Source organism: Thalassophryne amazonica, chromosome 1, assembly GCF_902500255.1.
Source record: "Thalassophryne amazonica chromosome 1, fThaAma1.1, whole genome shotgun sequence".
NCBI lineage: Eukaryota > Metazoa > Chordata > Actinopteri > Batrachoidiformes > Batrachoididae > Thalassophryne > Thalassophryne amazonica.
In genome coordinates, this window is record NC_047103.1 from 35,737,522 (window position 1) to 35,757,400 (window position 19,879).

The following is a 19,879-nucleotide window of genomic DNA, read 5'->3' on the forward strand; positions in this document are numbered from 1 at the left end:
TAGAAGTCTTTCAGAAAGCACTGTAACTAGGTTTAAGGATATGATTCCTTCTTTATGTTCTCTAATGCCATATACCAACACAGAGCAGAGTAGCTACCTAAACTCTGTAAGTGAGATAGAGTATCTCGTCAATAGTTTTACATCCTCATTGAAGACAACTTTGGATGCTGTAGCTCCTCTGAAAAAGAGAGCTTTAAATCAGAAGTGCCTGACTCCGTGGTATAACTCACAAACTCGTAGCTTAAAGCAGATAACCCGTAAGTTGGAGAGGAAATGGCGTCTCACTAATTTAGATGATCTTCACTTAGCCTGGAAAAAGAGTCTGTTGCTCTATAAAAAAGCCCTCCGTAAAGCTAGGACATCTTTCTACTCATCACTAATTGAAGAAAATAAGAACAACCCCAGGTTTCTTTTCAGCACTGTAGCCAGGCTGACAAAGAGTCAGAGCTCTATTGAGCTGAGTATTCCATTAACTTTAACTAGTAATGACTTCATGACTTTCTTTGCTAACAAAATTTTAACTATTAGAGAAAAAATTACTCATAACCATTCCAAAGACGTATCGTTATCTTTGGCTGCTTTCAGTGATGCCGGTATTTGGTTAGACTCTTTCTCTCCGATTGTTCTGTCTGAGTTATTTTCATTAGTTACTTCATCCAAACCATCAACATGTTTATTAGACCCCATTCCTACCAGGCTGCTCAAGGAAGCCCTACCATTATTTAATGCTTCGATCTTAAATATGATCAATCTATCTTTGTTAGTTGGCTATGTACCACAGGCTTTTAAGGTGGCAGTAATTAAACCATTACTTAAAAAGCCATCACTTGACCCAGCTATCTTAGCTAATTATAGGCCAATCTCCAACCTTCCTTTTCTCTCAAAAATTCTTGAAAGGGTAGTTGTAAAACAGCTAACTGATCATCTGCAGAGGAATGGTCTATTTGAAGAGTTTCAGTCAGGTTTTAGAATTCATCATAGTACAGAAACAGCATTAGTGAAGGTTACAAATGATCTTCTTATGGCCTCGGACAGTGGACTCATCTCTGTGCTTGTTCTGTTAGACCTCAGTGCTGCTTTTGATACTGTTGACCATAAAATTTTATTACAGAGATTAGAGCATGCCATAGGTATTAAAGGCACTGCGCTGCGGTGGTTTGAATCATATTTGTCTAATAGATTACAATTTGTTCATGTAAATGGGGAATCTTCTTCACAGACTAAAGTTAATTATGGAGTTCCACAAGGTTCTGTGCTAGGACCAATTTTATTCACTTTATACATGCTTCCCTTAGGCAGTATTATTAGACGGTATTGTTTAAATTTTCATTGTTACACAGATGATACCCAGCTTTATCTATCCATGAAGCCAGAGGACACACACCAATTAGCTAAACTGCAGGATTGTCTTACAGACATAAAGACATGGATGACCTCTAATTTCCTGCTTTTAAACTCAGATAAAACTGAAGTTATTGTACTTGGCCCCACAAATCTTAGAAACATGGTGTCTAATCAGATCCTTACTCTGGATGGCATTACCCTGACCTCTAGTAATACTGTGAGAAATCTTGGAGTCATTTTTGATCAGGATATGTCATTCAAAGCGCATATTAAACAAATATGTAGGACTGCTTTTTTGCATTTACGCAATATCTCTAAAATTAGAAAGGTCTTGTCTCAGAGTGATGCTGAAAAACTAATTCATGCATTTATTTCCTCTAGGCTGGACTATTGTAATTCATTATTATCAGGTTGTCCTAAAAGTTCCCTAAAAAGCCTTCAGTTAATTCAAAATGCTGCAGCTAGAGTACTGACGGGGACTAGAAGGAGAGAGCATATCTCACCCATATTGGCCTCTCTTCATTGGCTTCCTGTTAATTCTAGAATAGAATGTTGTTTTGTTTTTAAACTTTGATGTCTCCCTTCGAGAGTTTTTTGTAAATTAAGTTTGAAAAAAAAGCTTACGTTTTGCTTCTGGAAACATCAGTCGATGTGCGGTTTTTGAATGTACAATGTGTGTGAGAACAAAGATCGGGCGCTCTGAACTTTTACACCATGCGGTTCTGTGGTACAGTTTGAACTGAAACCAAGTACAGTGATTAAAAATATCATACAGTGTCTGCCCAGCTTCAAGACGAATACTGCCATGAACACTACTGGCCAGTAGATGGCAGTAGAGACCATGAAAACTTGCCAAAACAAAATTCCAGATAATCTGTGTCTGCTACATTTAAGATGCGTGGAATTTAACAAACGCAAATACAATAACAACGTCTATAAACCCAGAGAATATATTCACGAGAGTGTTAGGGACTAGAGTTTAATGCTGTTGTCCGTGGAGCCTGAACAGAGTGTCTGAAATGCATTTGTCCTGTCGTGAACGTACTTCGATTACCCTATCCTACCAATAATGCACTGCTGGGCACAGCTTGTGCTCACTAAAACCTTAAAAATTAGTGCATTACTTTAAAACTAAAACATATAACTGATATTTTCACTTTATAAAACTTCAGATGTGGCAGTAATTTTAAATAACTTGTCCGAAATTAGTTTGGTTAAAATTTGAACCATAAGTTAAAAGTGTATGCCTCTGGATGACTTGGGTGATATGGCCAGCATATCAGTATGGTGTTAAAAGAAATGATTTTTTTTGTGTGTGTGATTAGTTCTCCTTTGCCTGCAGAGGATAGAGCAGTTTTTCATAGAAGCAGCTCTCTTCTGTTTGCAGAGGGTAGAACTATACATCTGTTAGGAAACTTTTAACAATGATTTTAAAAATGTTTGTCACTGTTCAGCTTTGTTTACTACGTTACTGGTCTAAAAGTTATCGGACAAAAATTTATCAGAAGATAATTAGTCCGATAATGGTTTTTAACGTTATCTAAAAAGATAGTCCGATAAACATTATCTTCGATAATTATCTGTTATCAGATTATCGGAACTGTGCTCACCTCTGTCCCTCACAAAGAGCAAAGTCGATGTATTCCTCAGTTTGAATTTATTGAAAGTCACACTGAAAAACAGGCCCGGGTCCCCAGGGACACAGCCCACACAGGGACAAGTGGTTTTTATAAAAGACAATGTAGGTGGTACAGTGGGTGGGTTTTATTCCGGCAACACCTAACCTTATTGGCTCACATAGACAGAGGGGAAACCCCACCCCTTGTCTTCATCACGGTTATTCTGTACCTGATGGAACCTAACTCCATTGTTTGCTGGACCTTTGGATCAGATAAAACCAGTTCAGAGTAGTTGACATGCATACTCAAACAGGCAACTAAACTCACTAAAAATATAACAATTTAAGCATAGCAAATCCTTGATATAGTAGAAAATAAACACACAGATATATTTACCACCATACAATTCAGAACAATATTACAATTATCCATGTAAAAAAGTCCTTGAGGGTCCTGTGAAGTATCTTCTGACCAGATGATCCTGGAACCTACTGGAGCTAGTCTTCTCCTTGAGGGATTTACAGGTCAAAGTGCTTTCTTTGCCGGTGCTTGTGGCACGTGGTCTCTGAATTTCACCTTACTCCCAATGAAGTTGACTCATTAAAACCTGTTTCTCTACTGGCTCCATCGTCCAGTCGGCACAAAGGAACGCGCAATGCAACACAAGTGTCATTCCTAGTTTTGACCTGGCTCAGTTATAGTTTTCATACTTGGTGCCCATGTTCTTTAAATACCAAACACACTTGGGCCCATCTACATACCAGGCTGCTCAAGGAAGCCCTACCATTATTTAATGCTTCGATCTTAAATATGATCAATCTATCTTTGTTAGTTGGCTATGTACCACAGGCTTTTAAGGTGGCAGTAATTAAACCATTACTTAAAAAGCCATCACTTGACCCAGCTATCTTAGCTAATTATAGGCCAATCTCCAACCTTCCTTTTCTCTCAAAAATTCTTGAAAGGGTAGTTGTAAAACAGCTAACTGATCATCTGCAGAGGAATGGTCTATTTGAAGAGTTTCAGTCAGGTTTTAGAATTCATCATAGTACAGAAACAGCATTAGTGAAGGTTACAAATGATCTTCTTATGGCCTCGGACAGTGGACTCATCTCTGTGCTTGTTCTGTTAGACCTCAGTGCTGCTTTTGATACTGTTGACCATAAAATTTTATTACAGAGATTAGAGCATGCCATAGGTATTAAAGGCACTGCGCTGCGGTGGTTTTAATCATATTTGTCTAATAGATTACAATTTGTTCATGTAAATGGGGAATCTTCTTCACAGACTAAAGTTAATTATGGAGTTCCACAAGGTTCTGTGCTAGGACCAATTTTATTCACTTTATACATGCTTCCCTTAGGCAGTATTATTAGACGGTATTGCTTAAATTTTCATTGTTACGCAGATGATACCCAGCTTTATCTATCCATGAAGCCAGAGGACACACACCAATTAGCTAAACTGCAGGATTGTCTTACAGACATAAAGACATGGATGACCTCTAATTTCCTGCTTTTAAACCCTGCTTTTGGCCCCACAAATCTTAGAAACATGGTGTCTAACCAGATCCTTACTCTGGATGGCATTACCCTGACCTCTAGTAATACTGTGGGAAATCTTGGAGTCATTTTTGATCAGGATATGTCATTCAAAGCGCATATTAAACAAATATGTAGGACTGCTTTTTTGCATTTACACAATATCTCTAAAATCAGAAAGGTCTTGTCTCAGAGTGATGCTGAAAAACTAATTCATGCATTTATTTCCTCTAGGCTGGACTATTGTAATTCATTATTATCAGGTTGTCCTAAAAGTTCCCTAAAAAGCCTTCAGTTAATTCAAAATGCTGCAGCTAGAGTACTGACGGGGACTAGAAGGAGAGAGCATATCTCACCCATATTGGCCTCTCTTCATTGGCTTCCTGTTAATTCTAGAATAGAATTTAAAATTCTTCTTCTTACTTATAAGGTTTTGAATAATCAGGTCCCATCTTATCTTAGGGACCTCGTAGTACCATATCACCCCAATAGAGCGCTTCGCTCTCAGACTGCAGGCTTACTTGTAGTTCCTAGGGTTTGTAAGAGTAGAATGGGAGGCAGAGCCTTCAGCTTTCAGGCTCCTCTCCTGTGGAACCAGCTCCCAATTCAGATCAGGGAGACAGACACCCTCTCTATTTTAAGATTAGGCTTAAAACTTTCCTTTTTGCTAAAGCTTATAGTTAGGGCTGGATCAGGTGACCCTGAACCATCCCTTAGTTATGCTGCTATAGACGTAGACTGCTGGGGGGTTCCCATGATGCACTGTTTCTTTCTCTTTTTGCTCTGTATGCACCACTCTGCATTTAATCATTAGTGATCGATCTCTGCTCCCCTCCACAGCATGTCTTTTTCCTGGTTCTCTCCCTCAGCCCCAACCAGTCCCAGCAGAAGACTGCCCCTCCCTGAGCCTGGTTCTGCTGGAGGTTTCTTCCTGTTAAAAGGGAGTTTTTCCTTCCCACTGTAGCCAAGTGCTTGCTCACAGGGGGTCGTTTTGACCGTTGGGGTTTTACATAATTATTGTATGGCCTTGCCTTACAATATAAAGCACCTTGGGGCAACTGTTTGTTGTGATTTGGCGCTATATAAAAAAATTGATTGATTGATTGATACCCATGGATATTTGTCTGAAAATGAAGTTTGGTCAAAGTAGGTTGAATGCAATAGTGAGCACTTTGTACAAATTACCCCAAATTTCTAATTATTTCCCATTCTGCAAATTCCCATAAATTCCAGTTAATTCCCATGGAAAGTTTCCAAACTGGGAGATTGCCAAACCGATCAAAACAAAAAAGCTTAATTTCTCATTTCTGAAAATTCACCAGAAATTTTCTGCCCTTTGCAACGCTAGTCAAAACCAGCAAAGACCAGCAAAAAATTTGTTTAACATCCAGCACACTTTATTGCATGTATCAAAAGGATGAGTTAGTTAGAAAGCCTCACATGGTGGGTCCACGGATTGCATCTGTGCCATCTATCTGCCACAGTTAGTTGAGATGTGGGTGTTCTCTTGACTTTGTCCAATTGCTGGGATCCTCAGCACTGGAGCACCTGCATCATGTTCAGAGAAGTGTGCCATATGACTATAGAGTCATAGTTGATGTGCGCGCACATTGCAGTGAATACATGTCATGAGTTTACAGAAACTAACCATTCATTTGACACAAAGTCATTCCAGTAGTACCCAAGGATCCTAACAAGAAACTTAGTACCAAAAAAACATTGCCAGTACTTTAGGTCACTGTTACTGTCCAGGTTACGCAGCCTACTTATAAAACAAAAAGCACCAGAATCCAAAAGACCTGGACCTTAATTCTCATGCAAAAGTACTGGCATCACCAATCATGTCCAGTGACCTCATAACTCCATAACAATCTCAAAGGCTGAGGTCTCAGACACAAGAATGTCACTGCTGAGACAAGTTTGACACTTTCACCACAAACATACAGTGTTTATGGTGAAAGCATGGATCTTGATCCAGAGCAATTGCAAATCCAGGCACTCCCAAGCTTCACACAGCTTCTCAAGTGCAGCAGTCAGGGTACAACTCCACAAATGCCATAGCAATATCCATGCATCAGTGAACATTTCCTCTGAAATAATGGCACTGACGTTAAGACCTTACCAATCAGTCCATCCTTGCACTGAACAGCAGGACCTTGAACACACTCATCATAACTGCTGGAATTCACTGGGAAGAAGTCAGATATGTTGCCTCAACCTGCCACAGCACTCACAATGTTGGTATAAGGCAGCTATGATGTCCAGGAACTTATTGAGGAGCCCACAAATTCTCCCACATAGCAGCTCGATCAGCCAAATCAAACACTGTGAAAATCAACCTAGGCTGCAAAGAAGCCCTTCTGATATTCACGCTTGTGGTCAGTAAAGTACTCGCTGGGCTAGGATGCAGTCAGCAATGTAATGCCCCTGTAGTTGCTGCAATCCAGGCGATCACCCGTTGACTTTCCAGAGAGGGGACAACAAATCCTTCCTCCCGGTCTGCTGGGATGATGTCTATTTCTTAAATGAAAACAAAGATTGCTTGCAACACCAGCAGAACAGCATGGCCACGTGCCTGGAGGAGTTCAGCCCCGAGACCACAGGTCCCTGGTTTGAGGTGAGCGAAACCCAAGTTAGTTGGCTGTGTTTAAATTTACAGATGACTTAAATATAGAACTATTACAGCTCCTTATTCTGGATGTGAAGAGAGCTTAAAATTGTCTCTCACGCATGAGCAACAGGTTTGTCTCACACAGAAAGAGACTTCACTCTAGAGTGACAAATTATAGACTTTGGAAATGTGGCAGAGCTGTGGCACAGACAGCAGGGCTTTTGTTGTCCACACCCCATATGGAAGATCAGCCTTCAAACATTCGGACAGATGGAGGGAGGATGATAAAAAACACACTGTCTGTGTGTGTGCGTGTCTCTGCACGCGAGTGCATGCCGCAGTCAGACCGGTATGCCAAGAATGTCTCTCTTGACTAAGTAAATTAAAATTAAAGACTTAGGTTAAAAAAAGTCTGGATGGTAGGTAACCCTTCTTAAAAGAAGGACTGAAATAATTTATTTAGGCTAATATCTTACTGAGCGTGACCGGTGGAAAGTAGTTGGGGATGCAAATTAGCGACTAAACATGCGAATGAGAGACAAATTCACAGTTTGTATCTCACTGAAGTGGTACAAATGTGGTCAATCATTATTAACCCAGCCCAGTCTCACGCTTTTTTTTTTTTTTTTGCTCCAATCATGAACTGAACCCCATTTTTTGTTTGTATCACATTTCTTGCTCCCATCACAAAATGTGGTGCTTTTTCATCACGGTATCACAAACCATAGATTAATTTATTTTTCGTGATGCCATCATGAAATGGTGTGAGATTGGGGTGTATTAACCTGCTGTTATCCATGTGAATAGACTCTGTGGAAATTCCACCGACTGTATCCAGTAAGTAATAATAAAATAAAATAAGACAAACAATCACACACTCAATCACTCATGTTCAACTGCTTGTGGACATGCAAAATGTCGATGCAGCTACAAAAACAGCCATATAATGAACAAATTATTAACCTCGCTTGCTCGGTCTGTACGGGAATATCAGACTGACGTGTTGACAGTACGGCTGAGTGAAAAAAAAAAACTGTACAAAAAAGATTGAGGTCTGATATCTTCCCACACAGACTTTGCACTTGGTTAATAATCCTGTGATATTTACAATTGGGGTGGTTGGGTGGTGGTGATTATTGTTTAATTCTATAACATTAGCCCCCTAGCCCACCCCCACCGCAAAATACACTACTAATAAATACGCATCCTGATTTAGCCTATCTTTACACACATGAAAACTTTTTGCACATGCATGCATGCAGTAGTGCGGAATTGATGGGCGTGACTTCATGTCCCACCCCTCCATCTGTTCCACACGTGGAATATAATCAGGATTAATGCATGAATCCCCCTATTCACACAACAAACAGGCGCTCATTGTGTTACACAAACACAATCACATAAGGACACACAATCACATCTGAGTGATTACACTGACTGTATTTCAACTGTGTTAATGCTCACACACACACACACACACACACACACACACACACACACACACACACACACACACACACACACACACACACACACACACACACACACACGTGTAATCTGGGTCACTGTTGGTGATTGTGGATTGGCACACTTGTTGATTGGGTGACCCGCTGCCCACCGTCAGGCCGGCTGAGCCACATCACACCAGCACAACATCACTGAGGAGTGATTGTGACAGACAAACGGGGGTGGATTAAATCACATAGGATCAGCAATAAAATGAGGTGTGAGTCTGTGATGGCGTGAACATGCAGGTCTGACCTCCAAAGCTCGGTCTGATGGCGAAGTCGTGCTCCTCGATTCTCAGCAGCTGTTCACTTTTTATAAGCAGTGTTTTGGTGCTGTCCTGCTTCTTCAGTTTGTAGTCAATCCGTCTGCGAGCACACACACACACACACACACACACACACACACACACACACACACACACACACACACACACACACACACACACACACACACACACACACACACACACACACACACACACACACACACACATAGAGTGGGTTTAACACAGCTGTAATTGCAAATAGAAAACATAGTCTGCAGCTTTGAACTTCCTCTCCTTCACTGTCCAAAATTTGAAACCTTAATCAAAGGTGTGGCACAGCTCCATGAACAAAATAAACACAGGGTCAGTGTCGGAGTGTTTTCTTTTTAAAACACACAGTGTCTAATTAAACAATTCCTCCTGCTGCTGGGATCACACGGCTGCACTGCAGATAACACACAGTTTATGTTAGTTCTTCACATTAAAATATATGATTACAGATTTACACATTTGAAACAAAAAGACAAATTCCTGCTCTTTTTGACTTGTTGGGCAGGGTATTTTCTTTGGAAGTTCATGCTCCAACCAGTGTCGTGGTCAATGACCAAACCCACAGGGTCAAGGCCAAGGCATTGACCCCAAACCTCCAGACAAAGGCTTTGACTGCCTCCTACCCAAGTATTTGGGCACAGGGTAGAATATAACACATACACAGCAAAATCACCTGTGTTAGATTAACACTGACAGTGTACATATGATCCCACACTGGATCAGAGTAGAACCATATGTACACTGGCAGTGATAATTTAACACTGGTGATTTTTACTGTGTACAGATTTCACATGTCACTTACGTACACTCAACAAAAATATAAACGCAACACTTTTGGTTTTGCTCCCATTTTGTATGAGATGAACTCAAAGATCTTAAACTTTTTCCACGTACACAATATCACCATTTCCCTCAAATATTGTTCACAAACCAGTCTAAATCTGTGATAGTGAGCACTTCTCCTTTGCTGAGATAATCCATCCCACCTCACAGGTGTGCCATATCAAGATGTTGATTAGACACCATGATTAGTGCACAGGTGTGCCTTAGACTGTCCAAAATAAAAGGCCACTCTGAAAGGTGCAGTTTTGTTTTATTGGGGGGGATACCAGTCAGTATCTGGTGTGACCAACATTTGCCTCATGCAGTGCAACACATCTCCTTCGCATAGAGTTGATCAGGTTGTCAATTGTGGCCTGTGGAATGTTGGTCCACTCCTCTTCAATGGCTGTGCGAAGTTGCTGGATATTGGCAGGAACTGGTACACGCTGTCGTATACGCCGGTCCAGAGCATCCCAAACATGCTCAATGGGTGACATGTCCGGTGAGTATGCTGGCCATGCAAGAACTGGGACATTTTCAGCTTCCAAGAATTGTGTACAGATCCTTGCAACATGGGGCCGTGCATTATCCTGCTGCAACATGAGGTGATGTTCTTGGATGTATGGCACAACAATGGGCCTCAGGATCTCGTCACGGTATCTCTGTGCATTCAAAATGCCATCAATAAAATGCACCTGTGTTCTTCGTCCATAACAGACGCCTGCCCATACCATAACCCCACCGCCACCATGGGCCACTCGATCCACAACATTGACATCAGAAAACCGCTCATCCACACAACGCCACACACGCTGTCTGCCATCTGCCTTGAACAGTGTGAACCGGGATTCATCCGTGAAGAGAACATCTCTCCAACGTGCCAAACGCCAGCGAATGTGAGCATTTGCCCACTCACGTCGGTTACGACGACGAACTGGAGTCAGGTCGAGACCCCGATGAGGACGACGAGCGTGCAGATGAGCTTCCCTGAGACGGTTTCTGACAGTTTGTGCAGAAATTCTTTGGTTATGCAAACCGATTGTTTCAGCAGCTGTCCAAGTGGCTGGTCTCAGATGATCTTGGAGGTGAACATGCTGGATGTGGAGGTCCTGGGCTGGTGTGGTTACACGTGGTCTGCGGTTGTGAGGCTGGTTGGATGTACTGCCAAATTCTCTAAAACGCCTTTGGAGACGGCTTATGGTAGAGAAATGAACATTCAATACACGAGCAACAGCTCTGGTTGACATTCCTGCTGTCAGCATGTCAACTGCACGCTCCCTCAAATCTTGCGACATCTGTGGCATTGTGCTGTGTGATAAAACTGCACCTTTCAGAGTGGCCTTTTATTGTGGGCAATCTAAGGCACACCTGTGCACTAATCATGGTGTCTAATCAGCATCTTGGTATGGCACACCTGTGAGGTGGGATGGATTATCTCAGCAAAGGAGAAGTGCTCACTATCACAGATTTAGACTGGTTTGTGAACAATATTTGAGGGAAATGGTGATATTGTGTATGTGGAAAAAGTTTTAGATCTTTGAGTTCATCTCATACAAAATGGGAGCAAAACCAAAAGTGTTGCGTTTATATTTTTGTTGAGTGCATCTTCCTGCTTAAGGGGACATTCTCGAGTGAAAAATGTTTTAATTTTATTGTGGAAATCAAGACAAAAATATAGAAATTGTCATTGATTTTGTAATACATGCAAATTTTGAAAGAAATTTCATGGTCTGCCTTTGTCCTTGCCCTTTTTAGGCTCTTATTACTACTTAAACCCCGGCTCTGAGCTCAGTCTTGGCCAGAATCTTGGTGGCCCTGACCCGCGAGACTCTTCCATGACTCTCCGTGACTTTCCATGATACTCCATGAGCCTTCCATGAGAAATCCATGACCTTGTCTACGCTGATGCTTCCATGCACTCTGACGTCTGAGCTTCCCGCAGCTCATCTCAAGGTAACCTGGCCACCTCTAATTCCCATATTAGAACTCATTGATCTTTTGGTGTTTCCAGACGCTTCCTGCGCAACTTCCATGCTGCATGCTCCTGGCTCCCACACCACCTTCTGCACGACATCACTTTGGAACTCATCTGCACTCAGCCTCAGAGCACACAGCTCTGCCATGTTCAGCTAAGTTCCTGCATGTCTGTGAGATCCCGTTCTCACACTGCTCCTGTTTGTGACTGTGCATGACCAAGTACTGTTTCCAAGAATTGTATTCAAGAATGTTTCCAAGAACTAATTCCAAGAACTGTTTTCCAAGAACTGTATGAGCTCTGATGCAGAACCACTAAGAACTTTCTAAGTAGTTTCTAAAGTCAAGTCCAGCTTAATTGGAACTGCATCACAAGACACGCAGCAGCTGACCTCTGAGGAGAATTCATGAACTGTGAATGTTCCTGCCTTAAACCTACAGTGAACTGTTGTGTTGAAGGCTTCCAGTGTTACGAATGCAATCACTCACCTCTGTTCTCCTCCAACCTCCTAGTTCATCGTCATCGGCTCTCTGCGTTCCACTTGGCCCCGGTTCCAGCTCCATATACTCCAGGAATCCAGCTCGTTCTCAGACCCCCAAGTCTGGCCCTGTGTGCACTGCAACTCCCGAACGTCCACCACTATATGTGGGCCCGGTCTTGGCTCAGCAGACTTCCTCCAGCTCAGCACCTCAGTTATTTATTATTGTAAATAAAGCTCTTTTCGTTCACAACCTGTTCTGGTTCTTGATCCCTAGCATTTGAGTCAATCATCTGTAACAATCTGGTCCTGTCCGGTGTTGGGGAAGTGTCGTGACACGGACCCACAACAGGGGGCGTTAATGAAGGGACAATGGAATAGCCAAAAAGTAACAATTTAATGTTGTGAAGGTGCACAACGTAATACAGACAGATACAAATATGCGTTATATCAATCCGACAAAAAAGGTGACGTGTGGCAGGCTCGAAGATAGGAGACGTCCGGCAAGAGAAAAGCCGGAACCCACACAAGCCTCACCGCCAACGGACCTGAAGAACACCGGAGCCGCCAAGCCCTGCGCCCCAGGTGGCCACTGTCTTCAGCAGTCAGACCCGGTACTGCTGGCAGAAAACAGAAACAGTTCTGGATGAGTGTGAGTTCGCACACTCAGTAATCCCACAGTCTGTGTTCAGTAAGGAGGGAGAACCTCCACCTCCAATCACACACTCGTGCAGCTCCTGTCTAACCACTTATCTGGTTGGAGTGTGAAGCGAAGCCGTCGCTGATCACACCAAACGCCAATCCCACAGATAAGGCAAACACCACAGGATAACGGCTGCAAAAGAAGTTCAGACTATTACACAATGTTTTGTTCAGCAGAGAAAATTACCTGTAAGGTAGAAGATTTCTCAGCGAGGAGGTGGAGTTGCAGTCCGGTCTTTATAGTGGTGGTGATGGCTGACAGCTGGTGTTGATAGATGACAGCTGTCACCTCCAGCGGCTCCGACGCCCTCTCGTGCTTGGAGCCCGCACTCCAAGCAGGGCGCCATCTGGTGGTGGTGGGCCAGCAGTACCTCCTCTTCAGCGGCCCACACAACAGGACCCCCCTCTCAGCGGGCGCCTCCTGGCGCCCGACCAGGTTTATCTGGGTGCCGGGTGTAGAAGTCGGCCAGGAGGGCCGGGTCCAGGATGAAGCTCCTTTTCACCCAGGAGCGTTCCTCGGGACCATACCCCTCCCAGTCCATCAGATACTGGAAGCCCCGACCCTTGCGACGGACGTCCAGAAGCCGACGCACGGTCCACGCCGGCTCCCCGTCGATGATCCGGGCAGGAGGCGGCGCAGGTCCAGGGGTGCAGAGCGGTGAGGTGTGGTATGGTTTAATCCGCGACACATGAAAAACAGGATGGATCCGCAGTGAAGCTGGCAGCCGTAGCTTCACTGCGGCCGGGCTGAGGACCTTGGTGATGGGAAAGGGTCCGATATATCTGTCTTTCAGTTTCTGTGATTCCACTTGAAGTGGGATGTCCTTCGTTGACAACCATACCTCCTGCCCAGGCTGGTATGCAGGGGCTGGGGAACGCCGGCGGTCTGCATGGGCCTTGGCCCTCGTCCGGGCCTTCAACAGGGCAGAACGGGCGGTCCGCCACACCCGGCGGCACCTCCTGAGGTGGGCCTGGACCGAGGGCACACCGACCTCACCCTCCACATGCGGGAACAATGGGGGCTGGTACCCCAAACACACCTCGAACGGGGAGAGGCCGGTGGCAGACGACACTTGGCTGTTGTGGGCGTACTCGATCCAGGCCAGATGGGTGCTCCAGGCCATCGGGTGCGCGGAGGTAACGCAACGGAGGGCCTGCTCCAACTCCTGTTTGGCCCGCTCTGCCTGTCCGTTCGTCTGGGGGTGATACCCGGACGAGAGACTCACGGTGGCCCCCAGTTCCTTGCAAAAACTCCTCCAGACCTGAGAGGAGAACTGAGGGCCACGGTCTGAGACGATGTCCGCTGGTATCCCATGCAGACGCACGACGTGGTGGACCAGGAGGTCTGCTGTCTCCTGGGCCGTAGGGAGCTTCGGGAGGGCCACGAAGTGGGCCGCCTTGGAGAACCGGTCCACTATCGTCAAGATGGTGGTGTGGCCCTGGGACGGCGGGAGGCCCGTGACAAAGTCCAGGCCGATGTGGGACCAGGGGCGATGAGGCACCGGTAGGGGTCGGAGGAGTCCTGAGGTCCTCTTGTGGTCCGCCTTGCCCCTGGCACAGGTGGTGCAGGCCTGGACGTAGTCCCGGACGTCGGCTTCCATAGACGCCCACCAGAAGCGCTGCTGGACTACTGCCATGGTCCTGCGCACTCCGGGATGACAGGAGAGCTTGGACCCATGGCAGAAGTCCAAAACTGCAGCTCTGGCCTCTGGTGGGACGTACATCTTGTTCTTCGGGCCGGTCCCCGGGTCCAGGTTCCGTGCCAGGGCCTCCCGGACGGTCTTCTCCACGTCCCAGGTGAGGGTGGCCACGACAGTGGACTCGGGGATGATGGTCTCTGGGGGGTCTGACAGCTCGGCCTTGGCTTCCTCTTCATGCACCCGGGACAGTGCATCCGACCGTTGTTTCTTGGTCCCGGGGCGGTACGTAATCTGGAAGTCAAAGCGCCCGGAGAACAGTGACCAGCAGGCTTGCCTGGGGTTCAACCGCTTGGCGGTCCGGATGTACTCCAGGTTCAGATGGTCCGTGAAAACCGTGAAGGGCACCGTCGCTCCCTCCAACAGGTGTCTCCACTCCTCAAGAGCCTCCTTCACTGCCAAGGTTCCCGATTGCCGACGTCATAATTCCTCTCAGCCGGGGTCAACCTGCGGGAAAAATAGGCACAAGGGTGGAGGACCTTATCGGACTCCCCGCTCTGGGACAGCACGGCTCCTATCCCTGAGTCAGAGGCATCCACCTCCACTGTGAACTGGCGAGTAGGATCGGGCTGCACCAGAACTGGTGCAGTCGAGAACCGGCGTTTCAACTCCCTAAACGCGGCTTCGCACTGATCCGACCAGGTGAAGGGGACTTTAGTGGAGGTCAGGGCTGTCAGGGGGCTAACTACCTGACTGTAGCCCTTAATGAACCTCCTGTAGAAATTTGCAAAGCCGAGGAACTGTTGCAGTTTCCTACGGCTTGTTGGGTGGGGCCAATCTCTCACCGCCGCAACCTTGGCCGGATCAGGGGCGACGGAGTTGGAGGAGATTATGAACCCCAGGAAGGACAAAGAAGTGCGGTGGAACTCGCACTTCTCGCCCTTCACAAACAGCCGGTTCTCCAACAACTGCTGCAGGACCTGACGTACATGCTTAACATGAGTCTCAGGGTCCAGAGAAAAGATGAGGATGTCGTCTAGATACACGAAGACAAACCGGTGCAGGAAGTCCCGCAAGACATCATTAACCAAAGCTTGGAACGTCGCAGGGGCGTTTGTGAGGCCGAATGGCATGACCAGGTACTCAAAGTGACCTAAGGGGGTGTTAAATGCCGTCTTCCACTCGTCTCCCTTCCGGATCCGAACCAGGTGGTACGCATTCCTAAGATCGAGTTTGGTGAATATTTGGGCTCCATGCAGGGGCGTGAACACCGAATCCAACAGAGGTAACGGGTATCGGTTGCGAACCGTGATCTCGTTCAGCCCTCTGTAATCGATGCATGGACGGAGTCCGCCGTCCTTTTTACCCACAAAAAAGAAACCAGCACCCATCGGGGAGGTGGAGTTCCGGATCTACCCGGCAGCTAACGAGTCCCGGATGTAGGTCTCCATTGATTCGCGTTCCGGACGTGAGAGGTTGTACAGCCTGCTGGATGGGTACTCAGCGCCCGGAATCAAATCAATGGCACAATCGTACGGTCGGTGCGGGGGAAGGGCGAGTGCCAGATCTTTGCTGAAGACGTCAGCAAGATCGTGGTACTCACATGGCACCGCCGTCAGATTGGGCGGGACTTTGACCTCCTCCTTAACTATCTCACCGGGTGGAACCGAGGATCCTAAACACTCCCGGTGGCAGGTTTCGCTTCACTGCGTCACAACCCCAGATGGCCAATCAATCCGGGGATTGTGTTTCAACACCCATGGAAAACCCAAAATCACTCGGGAGGTAGAAGGTGTTACAAAAAACACTATCTCCTCCCTGTGATTCCCAGACACCACCAAGGTCACTGGCTGTGTCTGATGTGTGATTAATGGAAGATGAGTGCCATCTAGTGCTCGTACCTTCACAGGGGAAGGCAGAGCCACCAGAGGGAATCCTACTTCCTTTGCCCATCTGCTGTCCAGCAGATTCCCTTCTGACCCCGTGTCTATAAGTGCTGGGGCGTGAAGGGTTAAATCCTCACAAAGGATTGTGACTGGGATTCGTGCTGATTTTCGGGGTTCCCCCGCGTGCGTGTTATGGCCCACCCTTAGCCCAGTTTCTAAGGACGGGCATTGTAGTTTGACCGTTTGGGACAGTTCCTCTGTATGTGACCTTTAGACCCACAGAAAAAACACTCCCCGCAGGCCTGACTCCCTTGTCTGTCCTTTGATTTCATTTTGGCCCTGCTCGTGTCCATAGCTTCGTCAGCAGGGGGAGCTTTAGCCACACGGGGCCCTCTGGCTGTGATGCGTGGGGACGACGGCACCCTTTCGGACCCGGAAGGAAGAGGGACGGCCCGTGCCCGGTCACGCCCCCCGCCCTGCTCCCGACGGTGTTCCTCTAACCGGTTGTCTAAGCGTATAACCAGGTCGACAAGCCTGTCAAAATCCTGCGGTTCCTCCTTAGCCAGCAGGTGCTCCTTCAGGACCGAAGACAGCCCGTTTATGAAGGCGGCGCGGAGTGCAACGGTATTCCAGCCGGACCTCGCAGCCGCAATGCGGAAGTCGACTGCATACTCGGCTGCACTCCGGCGCCCCTGTCGCATTGACAGTAGCACGCTCGAAGCGGTCTCGCCTCTGTTGGGATGATCAAAAACCTGTTTGAACTCCCATACAAACCCAGCGTATGACGTTAGGAGCCGTGAGTTCTGCTCCCAAAGCGCCGTAGCCCAGGCACGTGCCTCTCCTCGAAGCAAATTGATGACATAAGCCACCCGGCTAGTGTCTGACGCGTACATGACGGGACGCTGTGCAAAAACGAGCGAGCACTGCATTAGGAAGTCCGCGCACGTCTCAACACAACCTCCGTACGGCTCCGGAGGGCTTATGTATGCTTCAGGGGATGGTGGGGGGGGGTCATTGAATGACCAGTGGAACGTTTGTGTCTGACAAAGGACCAGGAGAAGGAGGTGCTGCAGCAGCGCCTTGATCGCGCGCCTCCACCCTGGCGGTGAGAGCCTCCATCCTTCGATTGAGGATAACGTTCTGCTCGGTGACCAGATCCAACCGAGCAGCGAAAGCGGTCAGTATTTGCTGCAGCTCCCCTAACACGCCTCCTGCTGGCGCCTGTGCACCTTGCTCTTCCATTGGCCGTTCAGGCTCGAGTTGACGCCCCTCGGGATCCATGACGCTGGCCGAGAAATCCTATTGGGGAAGTGTCGTGACACGGACCCACAACAGGGGGCGTTAATGAAGGGACAATGGAATAGCCAAAAAGTAACAATTTAATGTTGTGAAGGTGCACAACGTAATACAGACAGATACAAATATGCGTTATATCAATCCGACAAAAAAGGTGACGTGTGGCAGGCTCGAAGATAGGAGACGTCCGGCGAGAGAAAAGCCGGAACCCACACAAGCCTCACCGCCAACGGACCTGAAGAACACTGGAGCCGCCAAGCCCTGCGCCCCAGGTGGCCACTGTCTTCAGCAGTCAGACTGGTACTGCTGGCAGATAACAGAAACAGTTCTGGATGAGTGTGAGTTCGCACACTCAGTAATCCCACAGTCTGTGTTCAGTAAGGAGGGAGAACCTCCACCTCCAATCACACACTCGTGCAGCTCCTGTCTAACCACTTATCTGGTTGGAGTGTGAAGCGAAGCCGTCGCTGATCACACCAAACGCCAATCCCACAGATAAGGCAAACACCACAGGATAATGTCTGCAAAAGAAGTTCAGACTATTACACAATGTTTTGTTCAGCAGAGAAAATTACCTGTAAGGTAGAAGATTTCTTGGCGAGGAGGTGGAGTTGCAGTCCGATCATTATAGTGGTGGTGATGGGTGACAGCTGGTGTTGATAGATGACAGCTGTCACCTCCAGCGGCTCCAACGCCCTCTTGTGCTTGGAGCCCGCACTCCAAGCAGGGCGCCATCTGGTGGTGGTGGGCCAGCAGTACCTCCTCTTCAGCGGCCCACACAACAGTCCGGACCGCTAACCACAACAGGCCCTTTCCTACTACAGTTGGCTGGTACTTTGACTGGTACATAACATACTGATTGTTTACATTAACTCTGAATTACCCTCAAAGCAAAACAGGGTTTCATCATCACAGACAGCTCTGGACAGAAATAAACAGATTTAGTTACCTATAGCATTATAGTTTTAATGATTACTTAATTGTCCTGCTACCAAACAGACTGAACACAAATGACAATAGTATTCATAAAATTTTGAATGATTTGAAATTTGATTTTGATTTTTTCTGTCAGAAACAGTTAGACCCTTGAACCTGTTTTACTAGATGACATATTGTATGAATATTTACAGGCTGCAGTAAAACCATCTGGGTGTACTGAGTCTAATTGAAGGCCAATGTTTTTACCACTCAGGCTCCACTATTTTTGCAGAACTATTTACCTTCAATAAATTAAATTAATTTTGCAGCCAATCTGCTCTGTATATGCCTGATCCAATCACATCTCAGAAACACGGCAGATTAGGTTCTGATGAGTACTTGGATGGGAGATTGCTCAGGAAGACCAGGGACTGTGTTTTTCTGCAGGTAGAACTGGAGTTGTGTCAGGAAAGAAAAACAGTTTTGCTTTAACAACAGGTCGACAATTCTGCAGCTGAACTGGTTTAATCAGCTACACAGCTGTGTGTGTGTGTGTGTGTGTGTGTGTGTGTGTGTGTGTGTGTGTGTGTGTGTGTGTGTGTGTGTGTGTGTGTGTGTGTGTAAAATCCCCAATTTTTTATTTTTATTACTACATACGTATAAGATCACCATTTTCAATACAATTTGTAATTTTATACACCATTTGTTAAATTTTAGGTTTATTTCTCACTGTTATAACTGCAGCCGGTCTGCTCTGTGTAAGCTTGATCCCGTCAGATCTCAGAAGCTAAGCAGTGCAGGATCTGGTTAGTACTTGGATGGGAGACCTCTTCGGAACACCAGTGGCTGCGTGTGTTTCTCCAGGTAAAACTGGAGTTGCGTCAGGAAGGGCATCCGGCATAAAACCTGTGCCAAATACCGATGCGGATCTGGTTGTATCCGCTGTGGCAACCCTGACCAATATGGGAGCAGCCGAATGGACAACAACAAACTACCCAGTGTCGTATAAAGTACCAGAAAACCACACTTAAGTAAAAATACCCATAAAAAAATTACTTTGGTAGAAGTTCAAGTCACTGATTGAAATGCTACTCAAGTAAAAGTACAAGTAAATGTTAATAATCAAAAACTGACTGATTTTTTTATATTAAAGTTTATCTAAGCTTGTAAATGACTGGTAGTATTAGTCAAAATACTGAAAATTGTGCACATCACACAAAAACAC

At 46.2% G+C, this 19,879-nt stretch overlaps 1 protein-coding gene across 1 annotated transcript in view; it reads right to left on the reverse strand.

Annotated features, from left to right (window-relative positions):
- LOC117519240 (gamma-aminobutyric acid receptor subunit rho-3-like) overlaps positions 1–19,879 on the reverse strand; it is a 61,460-nt gene that overhangs the window by 26,638 nt on the left and 14,943 nt on the right. Inside the window, exon 2 of the mRNA XM_034180561.1 lies at positions 8,877–8,989. Within this exon, the coding sequence (XP_034036452.1) occupies positions 8,877–8,989 (113 nt within the window). The remainder of the gene's footprint in view (positions 1–8,876; positions 8,990–19,879) is intronic.